Source organism: Schistocerca nitens, chromosome 2 (genome assembly GCF_023898315.1).
Source record: "Schistocerca nitens isolate TAMUIC-IGC-003100 chromosome 2, iqSchNite1.1, whole genome shotgun sequence".
NCBI lineage: Eukaryota > Metazoa > Arthropoda > Insecta > Orthoptera > Acrididae > Schistocerca > Schistocerca nitens.
In genome coordinates, this window is record NC_064615.1 from 590,400,156 (window position 1) to 590,418,781 (window position 18,626).

At 36.4% G+C, this 18,626-nt stretch overlaps 1 protein-coding gene across 1 annotated transcript in view; it reads left to right on the forward strand.

Moving 5' to 3' along the window:
* LOC126236649 (sushi, von Willebrand factor type A, EGF and pentraxin domain-containing protein 1) overlaps positions 1-17,052 on the forward strand; it is a 485,510-nt gene extending 468,458 nt beyond the window's left edge. The window contains exons 59-64 of the mRNA XM_049946110.1: positions 862-1,173; positions 1,785-1,935; positions 2,247-2,445; positions 2,841-3,046; positions 5,366-5,482; positions 16,543-17,052. Of these exons, the coding sequence (XP_049802067.1) occupies positions 862-1,173; positions 1,785-1,935; positions 2,247-2,445; positions 2,841-3,046; positions 5,366-5,482; positions 16,543-16,574 (1,017 nt within the window). The 3' untranslated portion in view covers positions 16,575-17,052. The remainder of the gene's footprint in view (positions 1-861; positions 1,174-1,784; positions 1,936-2,246; positions 2,446-2,840; positions 3,047-5,365; positions 5,483-16,542) is intronic.
* The last annotated feature ends 1,574 nt before the right edge of the window (positions 17,053-18,626 follow it).

Here is an 18,626-nt window from a genome sequence, read left to right on the forward strand (position 1 = left end):
TTATTAACTAAGATATGACGTGTGAATATAAAACTCATCAGATATACTGTCTGCAGCACAGGATCTAGTGGTTAGCACTGCTGTATCTAGATCACGGTTCAGTCGGAGATTTTCTTCACTCAGGGACTCGATGTTTGTGTTGTCCAAATCACTTCATCTCATCTTCATCAATGTGGAAGTTGCTTAAGTGACATCAAATAGAAAGGCTTGTACCAGGCAGCCAATCAACATTGTATCTTATGGCCAGTAATGGCATATGATCATTTCATTTTCCATCAGATATACTTTACATAAAATGCGGGTATTCTTATGTATAGCTGGGTACTGCAAAACATAAATGGAACAAATAATAAAATTATGGAAGATGACAATCTATATTCTCTAATTGCCACAGTTGTATAAAGAGGTTAGGCAAATCTGTAATGCCGTTGCATGAAACTAGTATTCTGTGAAAATCAAAAACTATACATCCTGTTACTTTTTCCACACATGAAATCACTGGAAAGTGACCCACATAATAATTATAGTTTTTAGTCAGTAAAACAGTACACTCCTACAAAAACTGAGTCTTAGTTTTGTACAACTATATTTGTTGCATATCCTAAAATGTTGATTTATGAGAGGTCCAAATCTTCCACTTCATGAAATCATGCACTATGGTACCTTAATTGTATATGTACTGTTGCTTCACTTTCACTTATAATGAATTATGTCAATTTCAGAAATCAAAATTTTGCTTCTTTCAAAATGTTTGTTTAAATTACTGGGTAAAGATGCTCAATGTAATTCTTACACTTTTAATTAGATTGATTAAATGTGAAAATCTTCATGACATGTTATAAACAATTCTAATTTTTGCAGGAATGTCGAGATGAATGTGGCTCTGGCATGCAGCTAGGTGTCGAGGGCAAATGCGAGGCTTGCCCAAGAGGCACGTACCGCACGCAAGGTGTGCAGGCAGCGTGTGCAGCATGTCCACTAGGGCGCACCACTCCACAACCAGGAGCAGCAACAGTAGAGGAATGCTCACTGCCTGTGTGTCCACCTGGAACTCACCTTAACACCACTCTCAACAGTTGCGTGCCTTGCAGTAAGGGCACATATCAGCCAGAAGCACAGAAGACTTTCTGCATACAGTGCCCTCCAGATACGAGTACCAAAGGAACAGCTGCAGTAAGTTGTTAGCGCACTCCACATTTCAACTGAAAGTAATGCTACTATTACTTTCAGAAATGGTGTTCGATAAGGAATAAGGACATGCTACTGAATCTGATAGTTCATATGATAGACAGTGCAGCATGTGACAGTAATTTGTTTCATTCACAGCAAGGCTTCATGTAGGAAATATTTCCAGTCATCAGTTCTGTCAGTCAACTATGGAACCATACAAAAACAGGCTGCATTCCAATAAACTTGACAGTATTTGAATTATAGTAATTCACATTTTCTAATTTTGAAGACTGGCAATTCAATTACGTATTTGGTTTGCATTTTGCAATAACATATAATTTCTTAAAAAAAAAAAAAAAAAAAAAAAAAAAAAACTTGAGGTTTCATACCACATAACTGTTTTGCAGAAAAAATTTTGATTTTATATTTGAAATTATTTTTAGCCAGAGAATTAAAACATCTTGTACGTAGCAGTTGTATCACTCTGACATGTATATGTTTGCTTCTTATTTAAATTTATATCTATTTAGAGTAAATTTTTCTTTCAAGAAATGTCTGTACACATTATTGTTACAAGTTATACTAAAATGATTTTCAATTTCTTTTCAAAACAGACAAGCAAAGCTGAATGTACCAACCCATGTGACATGGGAGCACCAGAAATGCACTGTGATCCAAATGCCAGATGCATGCTGGACTCTGAAACGGGAAATTTTGAATGTGAATGTAAACAAGGTTACAATGGCACTGGAAAAATTTGCACAGGTAAATGAAGGCTGTTTTTCCTCTTCATGAATGGTGCATATTACTGGTATACATCATTTGCCTTCCAATTTTGCCTTCCAATTTTGCCTGCAAGGTGGGGGTTTTATTATCTAGCAGTCTAAATTTGTGACCTAGGTGGGATTAAATGGCAGATCATTATGTGTCTGTCACAGAAAAATTTAAGCATTTTTCTTCATTCTCAACAAAACAACAGTAAAATGACAAAATCTGACTTTGTTATTTGTTTCTCAAATTATAGTGAATCATTTATTGTAAGCAAATTCTGTTTACAACTTCTCTTCTATCCACAGATGTTTGTGTGGGGTACTGTGACAATGATGGTGTCTGTGTGAAGGATAATAGAGGCCAACCTTCATGCAATTGTAGTGGAAGTTTTACTGGTAAACACTGCAGAGAAAAATCAGAATTTGCCTACATAGCTGGAGGCATTGCTGGTGCTGTAATATTTGTTATTCTAATTGTGCTTCTGGTATGGATGATATGTGTAAGGTAAGTTTACTGTTATATGTCATACTACACCTGATTGGTGATAAAACTAACATCAGTTTTGAGTTGTTCATTATTGGAAAGCTTATGTCATCCACTTCTTGGAATGCAGCATGGTCACTGGTAATTTGTGGGACATTTTGGAGAAAACAACAGGAGTGTTATATTTTTTACTACTCAGGAAGCATGTGTTCTAGTCATTATGAACTAAAAGATTGGTGCATAATGCAGTGTTTTATATTGTATTTATTGGACTGTCACATAAACTGTTGACTGTCAGCAGTTCGTGAACACCAGTTTTGGTTGTCTACGTATTATTACAGCACCTTTAATAAATACATCTTTTTGTAGTATATACCATAAAAAGTGACTGCCATAATTTTGTCATGTAATTTCAGGTCAGCACATAAGAAAGAACCAAAGAAAATACTGCCAGCTGCAGCAGACCAAAATGGATCACAGGTCAATTTCTACTATGGTGCACCAACACCATATGCAGAATCCATTGCACCTTCTCATCATTCAACATATGCTCATTATTATGATGATGATGAAGAAGATGGTTGGGAAATGCCAAATTTTTACAATGAAACATACATGAAAGGTATAGTGTTTTAGAATAACTACTTCTTTAATTGTGTTACTTATTAGAAATACTTAAACAATTTGCAGAAAGTTAAGCTGCATTTTGCTTTTGTTGAAAACATTAAGTGATTTCAAATGCCAGCAGTGTATGTAGTTAATAAAACACTAATACTGAAAGTATGGTAATGGTGTAAAACTAGTAAATGGTATGTCCATGAGCTCTCATCAGCAACAGGATACATTATTCTAATCACTTATTACTCAGATACCCTTGAGGTTACAATTTTCCATTAATTATTATTCTAATATCAAAATATGAATCTTCATTTAGAGGACTATAGTTACAAAGTAGCTGTTCAGTATTGCAGTTCTAAAACAACTGTGTCATGGAAAACTAAACTGTGTTAATTATGTTTCAGTAGTGTGGTAATGATGTTGAAAAGTCCACAGTGGGTAATAAGCTATTGTTAAGAGAGCAGTCTATCACTCACCATGAATTGATAAATTCTCAAAAGCCAAACAGAAAACAGAGAATTTAGACTGTTAATTTACAGTGTCTTTCTGAGCAATGTAGCAAGGGTCAGCTCATTTTAAAAGAAAAATGGAATTTTAGTTGAGGGGAAAGACAATAGCGATGCTGATGAGTTTGGGGGAAATGAGTAAGACACCAGAACGTTGTTCTAAATTTATTTATTTTTATTCTTTTCCCTACTAGCATAGAAGAAAAGATATAAAGAGCTTTTGATTATCTGATTATTAATACTGCAGGGTACTGTGGGTCTTTTATATCAGGAAGTACTATGTGAATTCCAGAGCTGCATTGTACCACAGAATTTTCTGTAAATAATAATAATTAAAATATGAAAAACACTGATTAGGTGACAGGAAACTAGTTTAAAATTTCAGCATTTGATTGAATCTTTCCATTTATGTATTCATCAGATAATCCTGAAAAACAGAATTCAGAATATTTACTTCAATTTTATTACCATGTGTCTGGTCATGAAGCAGTGAAATATATGCTTTTACTGTCTTGATTCACTTTAAAATGTACTAAATGGAATTTGTCCTCGAATGCATCAGAGCCTTCTTGCAAAGTTCTCCTCATTTCATTTCCGATTCTACTTAATCCTATTACTTTCAATTTAGATCTTCATGCCACCTCTATAGATTTTTAATATTGGTAGTAAAGCACAATGGAGCAGGAGCATCCTTGATTGATTTTGGCTGCTGCATAGGCAAACAGTCTCACTGCTGTCAGATACTACTTTTGAATATACACAAATGATGTACGTTTTCTTCATCAATACTGACTTTTGATTACTTGTGCTTTTGACAAAATTTATGAAGAGAAACTGTCTCTGTTACAAACACTTGTATCCACTCCAGTGATGTTGTGTGTGATGACAAAGCTCTTATGGTTGCCTCTTTTCAAAAACTCCAATAATTGCACTGTAGTTGTTAATGCTGTACTTTTCAGGATGTGCAAGATACTGCCACATTAACTGTATCAAACTAGTTGTTCACAATAATTTCCCAATGTATTTAGTGCAGTTTAATGGACAACTAATGAAGAGTTGCCGAGTTGAGTTGGGGAGAAAAGATCTTTACGGCACAACTAAAAGAAGAGGTGTGTTGATAGGACATATCCTGAGGAATTAAGGAATGGTTAATTTGGTTATGAAAGAAAGCATGGAAGGGTAAAAATTGTAAACAATGACCAAGGCTTGAGTTCTTTAAGCTGGTGAAAGTAAATGTTGGTTCCAGTAACTATGTAGAACTGAAGAGACTTACACAAGGTAAACTGGTGTGGAGAGCTGCAAATATTCAAATGTGTGTGAAATCTTATGGGACTTAACTGCTAAGGTCATCAGTCCCTAAGCTTACACACTACTTAACCTAAATTATCCTAAGGACAAACACACACACACACACACACACACACACACACACACACACACACACACACACACACACACACACGCCCGAGGGAGGACGCAAACCTCCGCCGGGATCAGCCGCACAGTCCATGACTGCAGCGCCTTAGACTGCTCGGCTACTCCCACGCGGCATGGAGAGCTGCATCAGATCAGTCTTCAGATAGCAGATCACTACATACTACTGTGTGTCTTTATGCTCCCATTCTCTTTTGATCTGAAACATCATGAGAATATTGTCTTAATTAATTAGAAGAATGAATGAGTTAAAACGTATTAAGTTATTGCATTAGGAAAAATATTATTGTCCTCAATTGTTACTTGTAAGAAATAACAGTAATGTAAATAGATTACTCTAAGGTTTTGACAGATATTTGAAAAATGCCATTTTTTCCCTACAGAAAGTCTTCATAATGGAGGAAAGATGAACAGTCTGGCACGATCAAATGCCAGCATATATGGCAATAAAGATGATCTGTATGATCGATTAAAACGCCATGCTTATCCAGGAAAGAAAGGTAATGTAACCTTAATCATTCATTGTAAGCATGCTTGATATACTTGTCTTAGCTTAGCTTCACCCACATCAGCACCACCCCTCCTTCCCTCTCTCTCACAACACTCACGCCGTGGGTATTTAGTGGTCGTGACATAAGACCACCAACTCAATTCAATTCAATTTATTGCTAGTGAAACATAATTTTACATGCATGTGTGTTTTCAACTAAGTATAAAGGCTTTACAATTACAGTTTTTTAGTCTACATTATTTCCTACTGCAGTTTAATTCATGATCAATTCAAGTTAGAAGAGCATTTTTGGATAAGCCACTCCCCTGTCAATATCTTAACTTCATTTGCTAACAAGTTATTAAAAACAGCTCATTTGACATAGGGGCTTTTCACTGTTAAAGTTAATCTTCTGTTAACCAGATGAAAATATTTTCTATGTCTTGTTTCATATTTGTGAATATCCATGTTTCTTTTTGTGATCTTAGTGTCTTCTTTCACTAGCATTATAGTTTCTAGTATATACATGGCATAAACTGTGAGAAAATTGTGTCTAATGAATAGGGGTTTGCAAGAAGTTCCTGATTTTACTTTTGCTATGATCCTCAAGGCTCACTTCTGCAGTATGAAAACTCTTTTCATATTAGTTTGGCATGTCCCACCCCACAGTACTATTCCATAAGACAAAAGAGGATACACTAATCCATAATATACACACCTTAGGGTTTCAGAATTAAGATATGGTGATAATCTTCTTAATATATGGAGACTAGTTACTATTTTTTTACAGACATAAATCAGCTTGCTGCTTCCATAAAAGTCAATCATCTACGCATAAACCCAAGAATTTACAGTCTGTAAAGGTTTTTGGTAGAATTTCATCAATTACAGTATTTTGTGTTTTTGGACCACTTGATTTAAAATGAATAATATTAGTTTTTTCTATCTTTACTTTTAGGTTCTCTCTTTCAAAATGAGCTCTTGCCTTTTCAATGAAGTTATGTATCTCTTCAACTAGGCTGGGCTCATTGTCTGCATAGCAGACACCAGATGTATCATCTGCTTACATAGTGATCAATTGCTTATTGTCAAGAGAACGTGGGAAATCATTTACATATCATATGAATAGGACTGGGCCTAAAATAGAGCCCTGAGAAACACCAAAATGTATATTTCTTCTCCTCTCCAGTATTTCTCCATTATAAACTCCGTGCACTGTCGTCTGCCCTTTAAATATGTTTCTAGCGATTGCATGAGTATTCCAGTGACACCACTCTTCACTATTTTTGATAAGAGCACGCCATGATGTACTCTATCCAAAGCCCTTGATAGGTCCATGAATACTCCTGCTGCTTGGGATTTTTCATTTATTTTTTCAAATACATTATGGACAAATTGTACTGCTGCTGCCATGATACTTCGACCTCTTCTGAAACCATCTGGAAATCACTTAATATGCCAGCATTGTTGTAATGTTCCAAGATTTTTTTTAAATATGAGGGTTGGCACTTTAATAGTGGCAACTATTTATTTACAGCTCGTACAAACTAGATAAGTGTTTCAGAGTTTTACTAACCTTCAGAGTAGTCACCAGCATTGTGTGTAATCCATTGCTAGTGATATTGAAGTCGTAGGATACTCTTAGTGTTGTGTTGTGTTGACAGTTCGAGCAGTGCAGACTATTGCCCGACGAATTTGTAGCAGTTCTGAAGCAAATGCCGTGAACTGTTTCCTTCAGTTTAGAAATCGAATGAACTTACGAGGGCTTAAGTCAGGGGAGGGCAGTAGGTGGTATAGCACTCAGCTGCCCCATCAATCAAACAAATCAGTAACAGCTTGCACTGTATGTGCTTTAGCATTGTCCTGCGAAATGATGGTCAGGTCCTGCAGAAAGTGTCATCACTTCTGTTTCTAAGCTGGTCATCGGTTGTGTTCCAAAAATGAACAGCATAGAGATAGAAGTGATGAAACTTTCTGCAGGACCTGACCATCATTTTGCAGAACAATGCTCAAGCATGTACAGTGCAAGCTGTTACTGATCTCGATTTCTAAACTGAAGGAAACACTTCACAGCATTCGCTTCAGAACTGCTACAAATTCGTCGGGCAGTAGACCACACTGCTTGAACTGTCAACACAATTGGCACTGCTAAGAGTATCCTACGACTTCCACATCGCTGGCAGCAGGTTATACACAATGCTGGTGACTGCTCTGAAGGTCAGTAAAACTTTGAAACACACATCTATTTTGTATGAGCTATAAATAAATAGTGGCCACTATTAAAGTTCCAACCCTTGTATTATTATCTCTATCAGTTTGCTGAAAGCTGAGATTAGGGCAACGGGTCTGTAGTTCTGTACATGCTTTATTTCCCCCTTTTTGTGTATTGGTTTCACTACAGATAGTTTCAACTTGTCAGGGAACACACCGTCTTCAAGAACACAGTTTATTAGACCAAGCACCTAGTGTTGCCAGTAGATGTCACACTCAGTGAGTCAGTCTCAGCTTTGAGCCCACCTTGCTTGGAGGTGGGAAAACTGTTCTTTGTATGTTTCGAATCAATGAATCAGACTTTTGGTTCTCTGTTGCCGTGAATGAGTGTAAGAAGTTCAGTGTGCAGGAAGCAGTATAAATTTGACAAACATCTGAGAGAACATGCTTTGAAGATTCACCATAAAAAATGTATGGTTATCAGTGTAAAACTTGTGATAAAAATTTCAGTTATGAATTCAACTTAAAGCACCACCAGTGGGATTATCATAGTGAGACCTCAAGTAACTCATTGAAATTTCTCATAATTAGACATACAAAGGAGTGATCCATAAAACCTTTGGAGAAAATTTAGTAGCCGAGATCACATTCAGTACTACTTTTTCTGGATTACTAACTTCAACAATTAAGACCATCATCTTTTAATCTTTAAAAACTTGTTATTATAGTCCTGTTCCATGTGAATGTATCACACATACCATGCTGACACTTTAGTGGATATTATGTAGCACATTCTACACAGGTTTTGTTAGAAATAAAAATAAAAATCAATGTGTAACAATAAAAGCAATACAGCTAAAAAACTAACGAGGGATGTCCACACACATAGCATTCCACTGATACTTGTTAGGTGTTGGATTGCATAACAGTGCACATCTCTGCACTTGTTTATGTTTACATGACTAGTTAAATACATCATTAACCCACATTCTATGAAGTACAAAATTCAAGTCAAGTAACTCAATTTGGAAGAAAGGAATAAAGTACTGTCTGTGTAATTTTGAACCATTGTCAGGAAAGTGCTATTTGGACCATCTGAACATGATGCATGATGTTCAGATTAATATAGAAAATTTGCAGCTCTTGTCCTTTTCTAGTTTTGGACAGTGGAAAGAAAATGCCAGAGTGGCTTCTGATTGTACTGTGAGACATTCTTGCAGCATTTGCCATTGCTCATATCACTTTATTTTAAAATAGTAACAGTATCAGATATTTTATATTGCAGGGAAGAAAAAAGAAAAGACCGCAGATGGTCCTTATCAGTCAGGTGATATTTGTTTTGGAGGCCAGGTAATATTTGTTTCAGTATATGTTGGTCATGACAAAGACTTACGTTACATTGAATTAACTGATAGAAAAAGACCCACTATAGCTGCAGATATAGCGAACAAAACTCCTTTTGAGGCTATGTTGGACAAAAGCAGAAATTCACTTTCAGATATTGAACTGGAAAGTATTCATCTCCTGATGAGGCAGAATCTTATAAATATTGAATTGATACAACCTATGTTCGTCAGTAAGACATCAGAGCATTGCAGTTAGTGTAGAGGCCTGGTTGCATGAAATCATTGGGTGCTATTTTGTAACTCCCAAGGGATAATTAGCGAAACTCACCCAAGTCTATAAAGTTCTGATTTTGTGTTAATTATGTTGAATGAAGTACAGAGTGAACTCTTGAAGAAATATGGACATGACTCTGTTTTTATGGATGCAATACATAAACTAAATATCTATGACTTTGAATTAACAGCATTGTTAGTGCTAAATTACGTGACACAGTGGTTCCCCTGTGGTTTCCTTATGTGGAACAGAAAGCAAAACAGTTTGTCCTAGCACACGAAACATAAGACACCTATTAGGAAGGGCATAGCATGCTTTAGTAGAGACTATTTTTCCGAACAGTTTAATATCTTCATCCTATTTTACCCCACAGTAAATACTTTGCTTGCATAACATGTCATTAGACATGGCCTACATTTTAGGATTGTGATGATAACAAAACATAGCAGAAGTGCACAGTGGATGGTGCTGCTTAATGTGACAGAAATTTTGACCTCCTTTTGAATGTAATTTAAAAGTAAATACTGATTACTATCTTAAAAACAACACAATACTTACATCAGGACAAACTTTACAAATTTTCAGTAAAAAGGGCCTGGACATTACAATAATTTTGCTGTGTTGGGCAGTAAGTACACTTTTTATGAAACACATTTTATGTAGAGTTTATAAGACCATAGTACTGAATATTCTGTTTTTGGTGGAAAGCAGATATACCATGACACCAAACAGGTTTTGGATGTTAGACATAAACTGCGCTTATACACATAATTGCTCCGTGACTGGTATCTATAGTTCGTCCTCATTGAAGTTAACATGGACTCAGCACCATGGTGCAACTTGCTGGCAGTTTTTGAACAAAAAAAGTAAGATTGCTTGTAGGTCCAAACACAGAACCTGTATCTCCAGCATAAAAGCATTTAACCAGGCAAGGCACAATGTTATATGCAAACTGGTGTGAATTTACTGCTCAAAAACCATACTGTTAGGTGATTTTTGTGAAGTTGGCAGTTTCTCACATTCAAAGAAAGAAGAGATTCATTGTTTACACATCATAATGTTGTCACACAAGTTTACTCTGGTGCAAATAATGTCCTATGCCTTGCTGGGATATAACTTTCTCTTTTATGTGAAATTGGCAAATTCAGGAACTCGTGTAACTGAAACACTGAGTGTGTCATCTGCTGGCAGCACTAGGAACTTGGTGGCCTGACAGGAAACTTCAGCAGGATTTTCATACTTTTTTCCCATTATGTATTATTAAGACAAGCTACTAGGACTTCTTAAACAAATTAATTTATTTAAAACAATAGATCCTCTAATTTTTAAAAGTACTATTCTTTAGAGGCAGTATGTTTTTGTCTGTCCACCCAAGCTGATGATTCCCTTTTACTCACAGTACTTTGACAACTGACCTAGTAGACTACTGACCTAGTAGTAGTCATCAGTTGCAATGGGTGTTTCTGTGTGCCTCACTGCCTGGACACCAATCAGACTGTGAGATATTATTGGTGTACACACCTGTTTATAATCAGTTTTGACCTGCATAACCCTTGATCATGCATTTTTGTTTCTGGCTCCTGTTCCATTTCCATGAATATCTATGATAGGACACAGAAAATTGCATCCCACTGGCCTATAAAGACATTGCTGTGGCTGTAATGTTACTTACAGACTGTAACAAGAAGATTATGATTTTTTAAATTGTGTTACCTACAGAGAGAACCAGATGAAGATTACTGAGTCAGTTATCAAAATGTTATGCACTAAAACAGAATTGTCATCTCAGATGGGCGCCTGAAAATATAGGTATCGGTTGTGCTGGGATAATCTCAGAACTCGTGGAATATTTGTGCTTTCTGAAAAGCTAGTCATTCATTGTTTTATTTCATTGATGGCCTTTTGCGACCAGCATTTGCCAATTTCAAACATTTTTCTTACATTTGCTCTCAGAGTCTCTGAGCTTTTCCCTTCATCAAGAACACTATGAAAGACACAGTACAAATAAATAAATAGGCAAGATGAGACTGACAGAACCTATTTCAGTCATCTCACTCTTGCACAAGATCGAGAATTGTCTCACTGGAAGTTTGAAGAAATTTGTGTCTCCAAAAGCCTTTTAGCAATAAGCAACTTAATCAGACATAGGGCACTTGATTAGTACTCTTACTGAATTTTTGTTTAATTGATCTTGTTGCAGGGTCTCTTCTATAAAGAGCTAATTATCTCCCTGCCCTAAAATTCTAGGTGCTATATCAGTGCCCTTGTTATTGTGCACTTTTATTGTGATACATTGCTTTTTGTATCTCAGAGTCATGTGTCTGCCATTGGGAAACTTTTGTTCCTCATTTTCCATCATTCTGAAGGTGTTTTTAACAACAATTAACATGTAAAATAACTTATTATCTACTAATTGACATCAGGAGCTAAAGAACAAAACATAGATGTATTTATGCCAGGGAAGGAATCACCTCAATAAATTTGTCAGATCTGAGCCAAACAACAACAGAGATTAGTCAGAGAAGCAGAGAACAGTATGCTGAAATAGTTCTATTTACTACAGTAGAATAAGACAAGCATAACTCCTCTGTAGTTTATTGTTTGATTATTTAGAGACAGGTGGACTGGTCAATATTTGCTTTTAGTTGACACGTATCCTGGTACAGCCTATATAAAAACATAACAACAATTAATAGCAGTCCTAACTTTCCAAACCACAGCTTCGTTACTCAAGGAGGAGAGATTAATTGATTGGAGAAGGTGGGATATCTTTTTATGTATTTATTTATTTATTTGGAGGGGGTCTCTCAAAACCAAAGTTACAGCCATGCATGTTGTATGCTTTCAAGATGCAATTTTCCTGATTGTACAGTTAACCACATTTCACACTCTTTTTCTAGAATTTATTTGTTTCAAACTTAATATGAACAAGACATATTAGAAAGAGAAAGTCAGTATTCAGGTTTTATCTTCAGGAGGTGGAATTCCAAGTACTGCCAATGCAAACACTTTAACTTGAACTTGGCAAAGTGTGACTTGCAGATCATTCCCCTCCAGTGAGTGTTTTCTTCTCCAGTGCTTCTCCCCTCCAACTCTATCAGTGCACTCACTGCAGCCACAGCCACACTGACCAGTTACATCGATAACAGTCACATCATACTTGATTGCAAGCTCTACATACTATCTATAAGCAAACATAGATTCTAATGATGTAAGTGAACTGTAACATTCGTTAGAAATGCTAATTATGATAAAGAAAAGTGAACCCTTAAGTCTCTTTTCAAATTCTGAAGTATCCAATTTTACCTTTTTATTCAAAAACTTGAAAACTTCTAGTGAAAAAAGGAACTAAACTGGTTCTTGCACTCAGCCAACAATTTTCAGAGTGAAGAGTTATATCACCATATATCATGTCACCTTTTATGAAAAACTGCTTAAGCTGTTATCGAAATAGTGATGGATTTCCTCAATATACTACATTCATAATTTTTGTTAATATTTTTCATCGCAGACAGCATTCTCACACTTCTCTCACGTAGCGTTTGCTGATGAATAATTTAGTGTGAAAAGTTAAATAATTTATTCTGTTTTTCATAATTAACCAACGAAGCTATTTATGCTACTGATCATAGCTGGTACACTACCAGTACAAACTGCAGAGCATTTTTGGAAATCACCGATTTTGTCAACACACTTTTTAGCTGCATTAAAAATATCCAGACCTGTTGTCACAATCGACGGAATTATAGTGCATTTAAAATAAGTTGTGACTACTGACAGTTCAGTGAGTGGAGGGAAGTGGAGTTGCCAGCTTGTGCTGAATGTGTCAGCAGGTGATGATAATGCCAGGCCTACTCACCATGGAACCCATCAAGCTCGCTTGATTGCATTGAACAGCAAGCTGTGCAAGGTGGCCAGTCTGCAATATTTGACAAATGATTTTAAAGAAACTATTAGGTAATAAACTCTGATTCTCACACATCTATAGCTTCATCCGTCAGCCTCATGACAACTCCCTATCATTTCGTTAATGGTTATAGTTATTGTGATATTTCATTATTAGGTAAACTACTGCAAGAAATTCTTAAAGTTCGCAGTGAAAAATAGGGTTCGCTGTGAATCTGCATTTGATGCATGTTAGGTCATATGTTACTGTGTACAAAATTTAGACAGAATTTTTTTCATTTTTAGAGTGGCGAAGGGCGATCTGTTTTAAGTGTAAAAAAACCATTCAACAGCCCAGATTGTGAAAAATATTTTTGTATTTAATATAATCGGTCAACAGACTTTGCTGTCATCTTCAGGGCTTAAAAAACTTTTTGTTGTAAAACGTGTTCATTTTGCACTGAACCTCATCCACTTGATGCCTTGTGCATGAGGTTCAGCATAAAATAAGCAAGTTTTTCAACAAAAAGTATTTTAAGATCTGAAGATGACAGCATGGTCTGTTGAAAGCTGTTGTCTTAAGTAAAGAAATATTTTATGCAGTCTTAGCTGTTTTTTGCTTCTTTTTTTAAATACCATACTGAATTATTCTTTAAACTTGGAAAGATATCGCTATCTTCTCCAGTGACGAGAAAATGGAATGTATGCAAAAGGCTCTGTCATGAATACATGCACTAGTGAAAAAGCCAGAATGAAATATTCATAAATCCCTCTTGTCTCATAAATGGCCTGAGATATCAAAACAAGATTTTGGCAAATTATGGCACACAAAGAGGATAGTATTTTGCCATATGAGGTACACGTGAAACTTCCACATCTACCACAGTACTCAAGCAACTATAAACTTTAAGTGAAATAATGTAACTTTTAAGGACCATCAATAAATGATGAAACAAGAATTGCAGTGGGTTTTGCAATGATATAAGTGAAGAATTTGCACATTTATTTTTGTATTGGGAAGGGTCTTTATCATAACTATTGACCTGTCTCACCTGCTGCTGCTAGTTCAATAATACAGTTTTATGATTCTGTCACAATTTCAACTGCATTAGAATGTTAGCAATATGAGTTTTTGCAAACTCTACTGTGCTTAAGAACTTTTCACAGTCTTTCATTAATCCAAGTCTCTCCAACTACCTTCAGGGTATGGCTGACAACTCAAGACTAGTCCAGTGGTGTAACAGTTGCAATGACTTCTTAGAGTGTAAATTTCTTGTTGTTTTTTTGCCATATTACTTTTCATCTAGGCCCGTATATTCTCAGCCAGAAATAATGAGCATGATACAGAGGAAGCCTGATCAAACTATGTGCCCTTTCCGTTAGCCAGTTCGTCGACCTGGTAGTGTGGAGTTTTTGGCTTGTACCATTAACTATGCCTTACACAAGCTACGTTCAATTTTAATCAATAGAACATCTTTGAACCCAGAGCAAAATATCTGATTTCCTCCACTGCATTGTTGGAGCTTCATCCAGTCGCAACAGAGTGGTATGGCACATTGTCCATTACAGTTGTTGAAATTGGGGGTATGTTTTGCAGCAGAACATTATCTTGTTCTTGGATGACCACTGTTATTGTGAATCTCGATTCCAATGTGCTGCACTGTAATTATTAATGCAACACCAACACAAAACACTTGTTCACGATAGATGATTATTGCAGAACAGTTCAACACCAGGAAATATCACTTTACAACAGGAGCTAAAGAACATAGGTGCATCAAATGCGTGACTGCATGTTGCTGTTTACCCAAGGCCTGGCAAAAGAGGTGCTTTACCGACCGAACTGCTGGTGGTGTGGTAGAGGAAGCCGGCTCTCATTGGTGTTACCTGGGCAATGGCGTCATGTCCCCTCTGGTGAACCAAACATCAAAAATTGCAACTTTTAAATGCGTTATAAAGCAACTAATTCTTCATGCACAGAAAAGTATTCTATTGTTATGTGAATAAAAATTAATTGCTGACTGAAATCAAAATGCTTTTGCCATATCTGTTGCACAATCTTTCTTGAGTACGCCGTTAACGGTGAAGTTTTGATCTTTTCTGAATATTGATCAAATTGCATACGAGCAGGTAAACACTTTTCTATAAGACTTCATGGTTCAGGTAACTTCCAATTTTTATTTTTAACTTACCCACTAAAGCACATTGTTCATCATTAGGGTAAAGGCTGGGTGTTTCTTCATGGAGTAAACAGACATCTTGAATAAGATATTACCTTTGTTTTGACCTAAGCACTTTTTACATATTAAAAATTCAGATTTTTCATCAGACTTGTGTACAAAAGATCTCAGTCTCCCACTCATCAATGACAAATGGTTTCCAGTGTTTTTTCCCCGACATTCTCAAAAGCAGTAACAGCCATCATAATAACCAGAACTGAAACAGGAATAATAGACACATTAGCAACTAAAATGACAGTCTGTGCAGTAGACAAATATTAAGAAGAGTAAATATGAATAAATCGCTGAGAGGATCCAATGCCTGTCAAGGCGCGACAATGTAGGCTTTGAGAAAGTAGTCGAAGGAAGATGCTGCCCCTCTTGACTGCAGACAAATAAGTACTCCATGTGCTGTGGTGTGGCCATGACCATGCAGTATGAGTAGAGTTGGAGGGGAAATTGCTCTCTGGAGGGGAATGGCCCACTAGCCATACTTTGCCAGGCCTGCTTTAACTAGAAAATCGATATTCCTAGCTTTTGGAGGAGGACTTGTTTGGGGAAGGCTGGATGGACAGATAGGTTACTCTGTTGTGAACAAATATTTGTGTCCTCATAACAGCTGAGCCTCTTTTAATCTGGCATCTGAGTGACTTGCTCCTTGTCCTAACCTTCCCAACTAATCCTTCTTTCCTCCATCCTTCCCTTCCTGAGAAGGTACATACAAGTTCCAAAAGCTAGGGATAGTTTCTTCTACTTCTAAGTGTGTATTTGGAAGTTTGTCTCCAGAGGATAAGCACTGGACAGCCATTTTGCCTCCTTGTAATTTAAAGTTTAACAACTGAATTTTTCTTATAATACAATTAATACATGTGTCAAAAGAGGAGCATCCACATTAGCCCTCTTTTTATCCTATGTATTTTGCTTCTATGTGTACCTTGTATTTTCTTTTGAGTTTAGCTTTCAGCTCTGACTTTTCTGTTTCTGGAAGATAATTATTTGTATTCTTATGGCACATAATTACTTTAGACCTTTTTCCTACACATGATCTCTCTTTGAATCTTAAAAATATTGCTATAGTGACATGTCTCAGAAGGACAATAAAACAGAATATAATATTCTTTACTTTATCTTTCAGATAAAAGTGACAGTGACAGTGAAGGCCAGTGACAGTGAATGAAAACAAAAACAGACTTGTCTCCCCTCTTCTGGTCACAAAAATGCTCAAGGACAAATTAATGATTGTGAAAGGCAGACAGACATGCCTTGCTTCAAGTGTCTGTATTCAAACAGATGAAGGCTGATCGCTAACATTGAGTTTACACAAGTGAATTGAACTTCTGTGTTGAAGTCAAGTGGGTAGTGTTTCTGAGTGGTGTGTGTGTGTGTGTGTGTGTGTGTGTGTGTGTGTGTGTTTGCAGCTTTGCGTATCCACATAAGTGGGTTATAAGTGTGTTCTTGCCCAAATGAATGTGTATGTGCACAAACTATAAATAGCTTTAAACTCTGTCTTTGCGATCAGTCAATGTTTGTATAGACTGGACAATATGTGAGTGAATGAATTGTGCAGTCTATTAAAATCAATGTTCTACAGTACTGACTGTTTACAAGTGAAAAAGTGCAAGTGTGATATGCATGATGACTTAGTATGCATTTATATACATATACATAAATATATATAATATACAATTGTTAATATTTAATAATGAATGTGTAAATTTGTGTGATTTTTGTAAAGTTAATGAGTGTTGTGAATATACCACATTGTTTTTTTAAAAAAGGGAGCTGTCTTTAACTTTTACCTCAAAATATGCACAATTGTCATCATGATAAGAAAGAAAATATTACTTCAGGGCAGCAGAAATGTCTATCCTGCAAGTGTGCAGTGCAACCTACCTACAACACTGTGCTCTTGACATTTCTCAGCATAGAATGAAGGACATGAACTTTTATGGAATAAAGGAATTCAATATTTTGGTTGCAATTAGAATGTTGTGAACTCTCATATGTAATACTTTGAGTACTTTAGAGATTGTGGGACCTTGTTATATGATAATAGGTCATGTAGTGAATAATTTGTACCACAATTGCACATTTATGATAGAGATTATTCTCAAGACAGGACAGTTTTATATTAAAGCTAGACAGAAACTGCAGAATTTGGAATGCTGTTAGCTTTTATTTACATAAAGCTTTGCTTTTATGAACTTTTGGTTATGATTAAGCTAATGTATCATACATACGACAATGAAAACACATCTTGCATAAACTTTAATGAAAGTCTGGTTATGAGGAAGCTCAAATGAGAATGGGTGGGCAAATCCTTCCTGCCCTCCTAATGAGGTATACCACAGCTCATCCAACCTGCATCACATGCTGGTCCATCCCTGAGCCACACCTATTTCCAACTCCTTGCTACAGGGTCATATCCACAGAGTCATATCCCTGTGGAAGACCCACATGCAAGACTTGACTGATTCACACATCCACCACATCTTACTTCAGTCCTGATACATGCGTATCCTATACCATCAGAGCAAGGCTACCTGTGGCAGAAACCATGTCATTTATCAGCTCTGCTGCAATTTCTGTGCACCACATTATGTGGATACGACCAGCAACCAGCTGTCCACCAGAATAAATGGCCACTACCAAACTGCGGCCAAGAGCAGCGTTGATCAAGCAGTGGCAAAAACACAATATATTCGAGTTCAATGGCTGCTTCACAACCCATGCCATTCGATCTTTCCAGGAGTGTTTTGAACAATCACACCAAAGGTCCTGCTAAGTGTAAATGCAGGAGAGCAGCAGTTTGAAGAAATTTTGACATATCTCTCCCTCCTCTCCCCTTCCTCAAACATACACTGAAGGTAATAGTTTTAAAAGATAATCTCCATAGAAACTTATTTCTTAGTATGACTTGCCAAATTCAGTTCAATCATTAAATTGTTAAGAGCTTGAAATCAGGAATACTGTGTGGTAGAAATAATCTTTTCTGTGTCAAAGGAATATTCAGTTGAGAAAACTAATAAATTACGAGACAGAATTGCTGGCCATTATTTATTTCAGAAGGCTATATGTGTAGTACTGCTGAAGGACACTTATTTCCTATATTAGACATGGCATAATAAGATCCCTGACAGCTCGCAACACTGGTGTCAGCTTTCAACTGCGAAGTACTACCAGCTGCAGGTGAAAACAGTAGCCATTTACAGAGTTGTG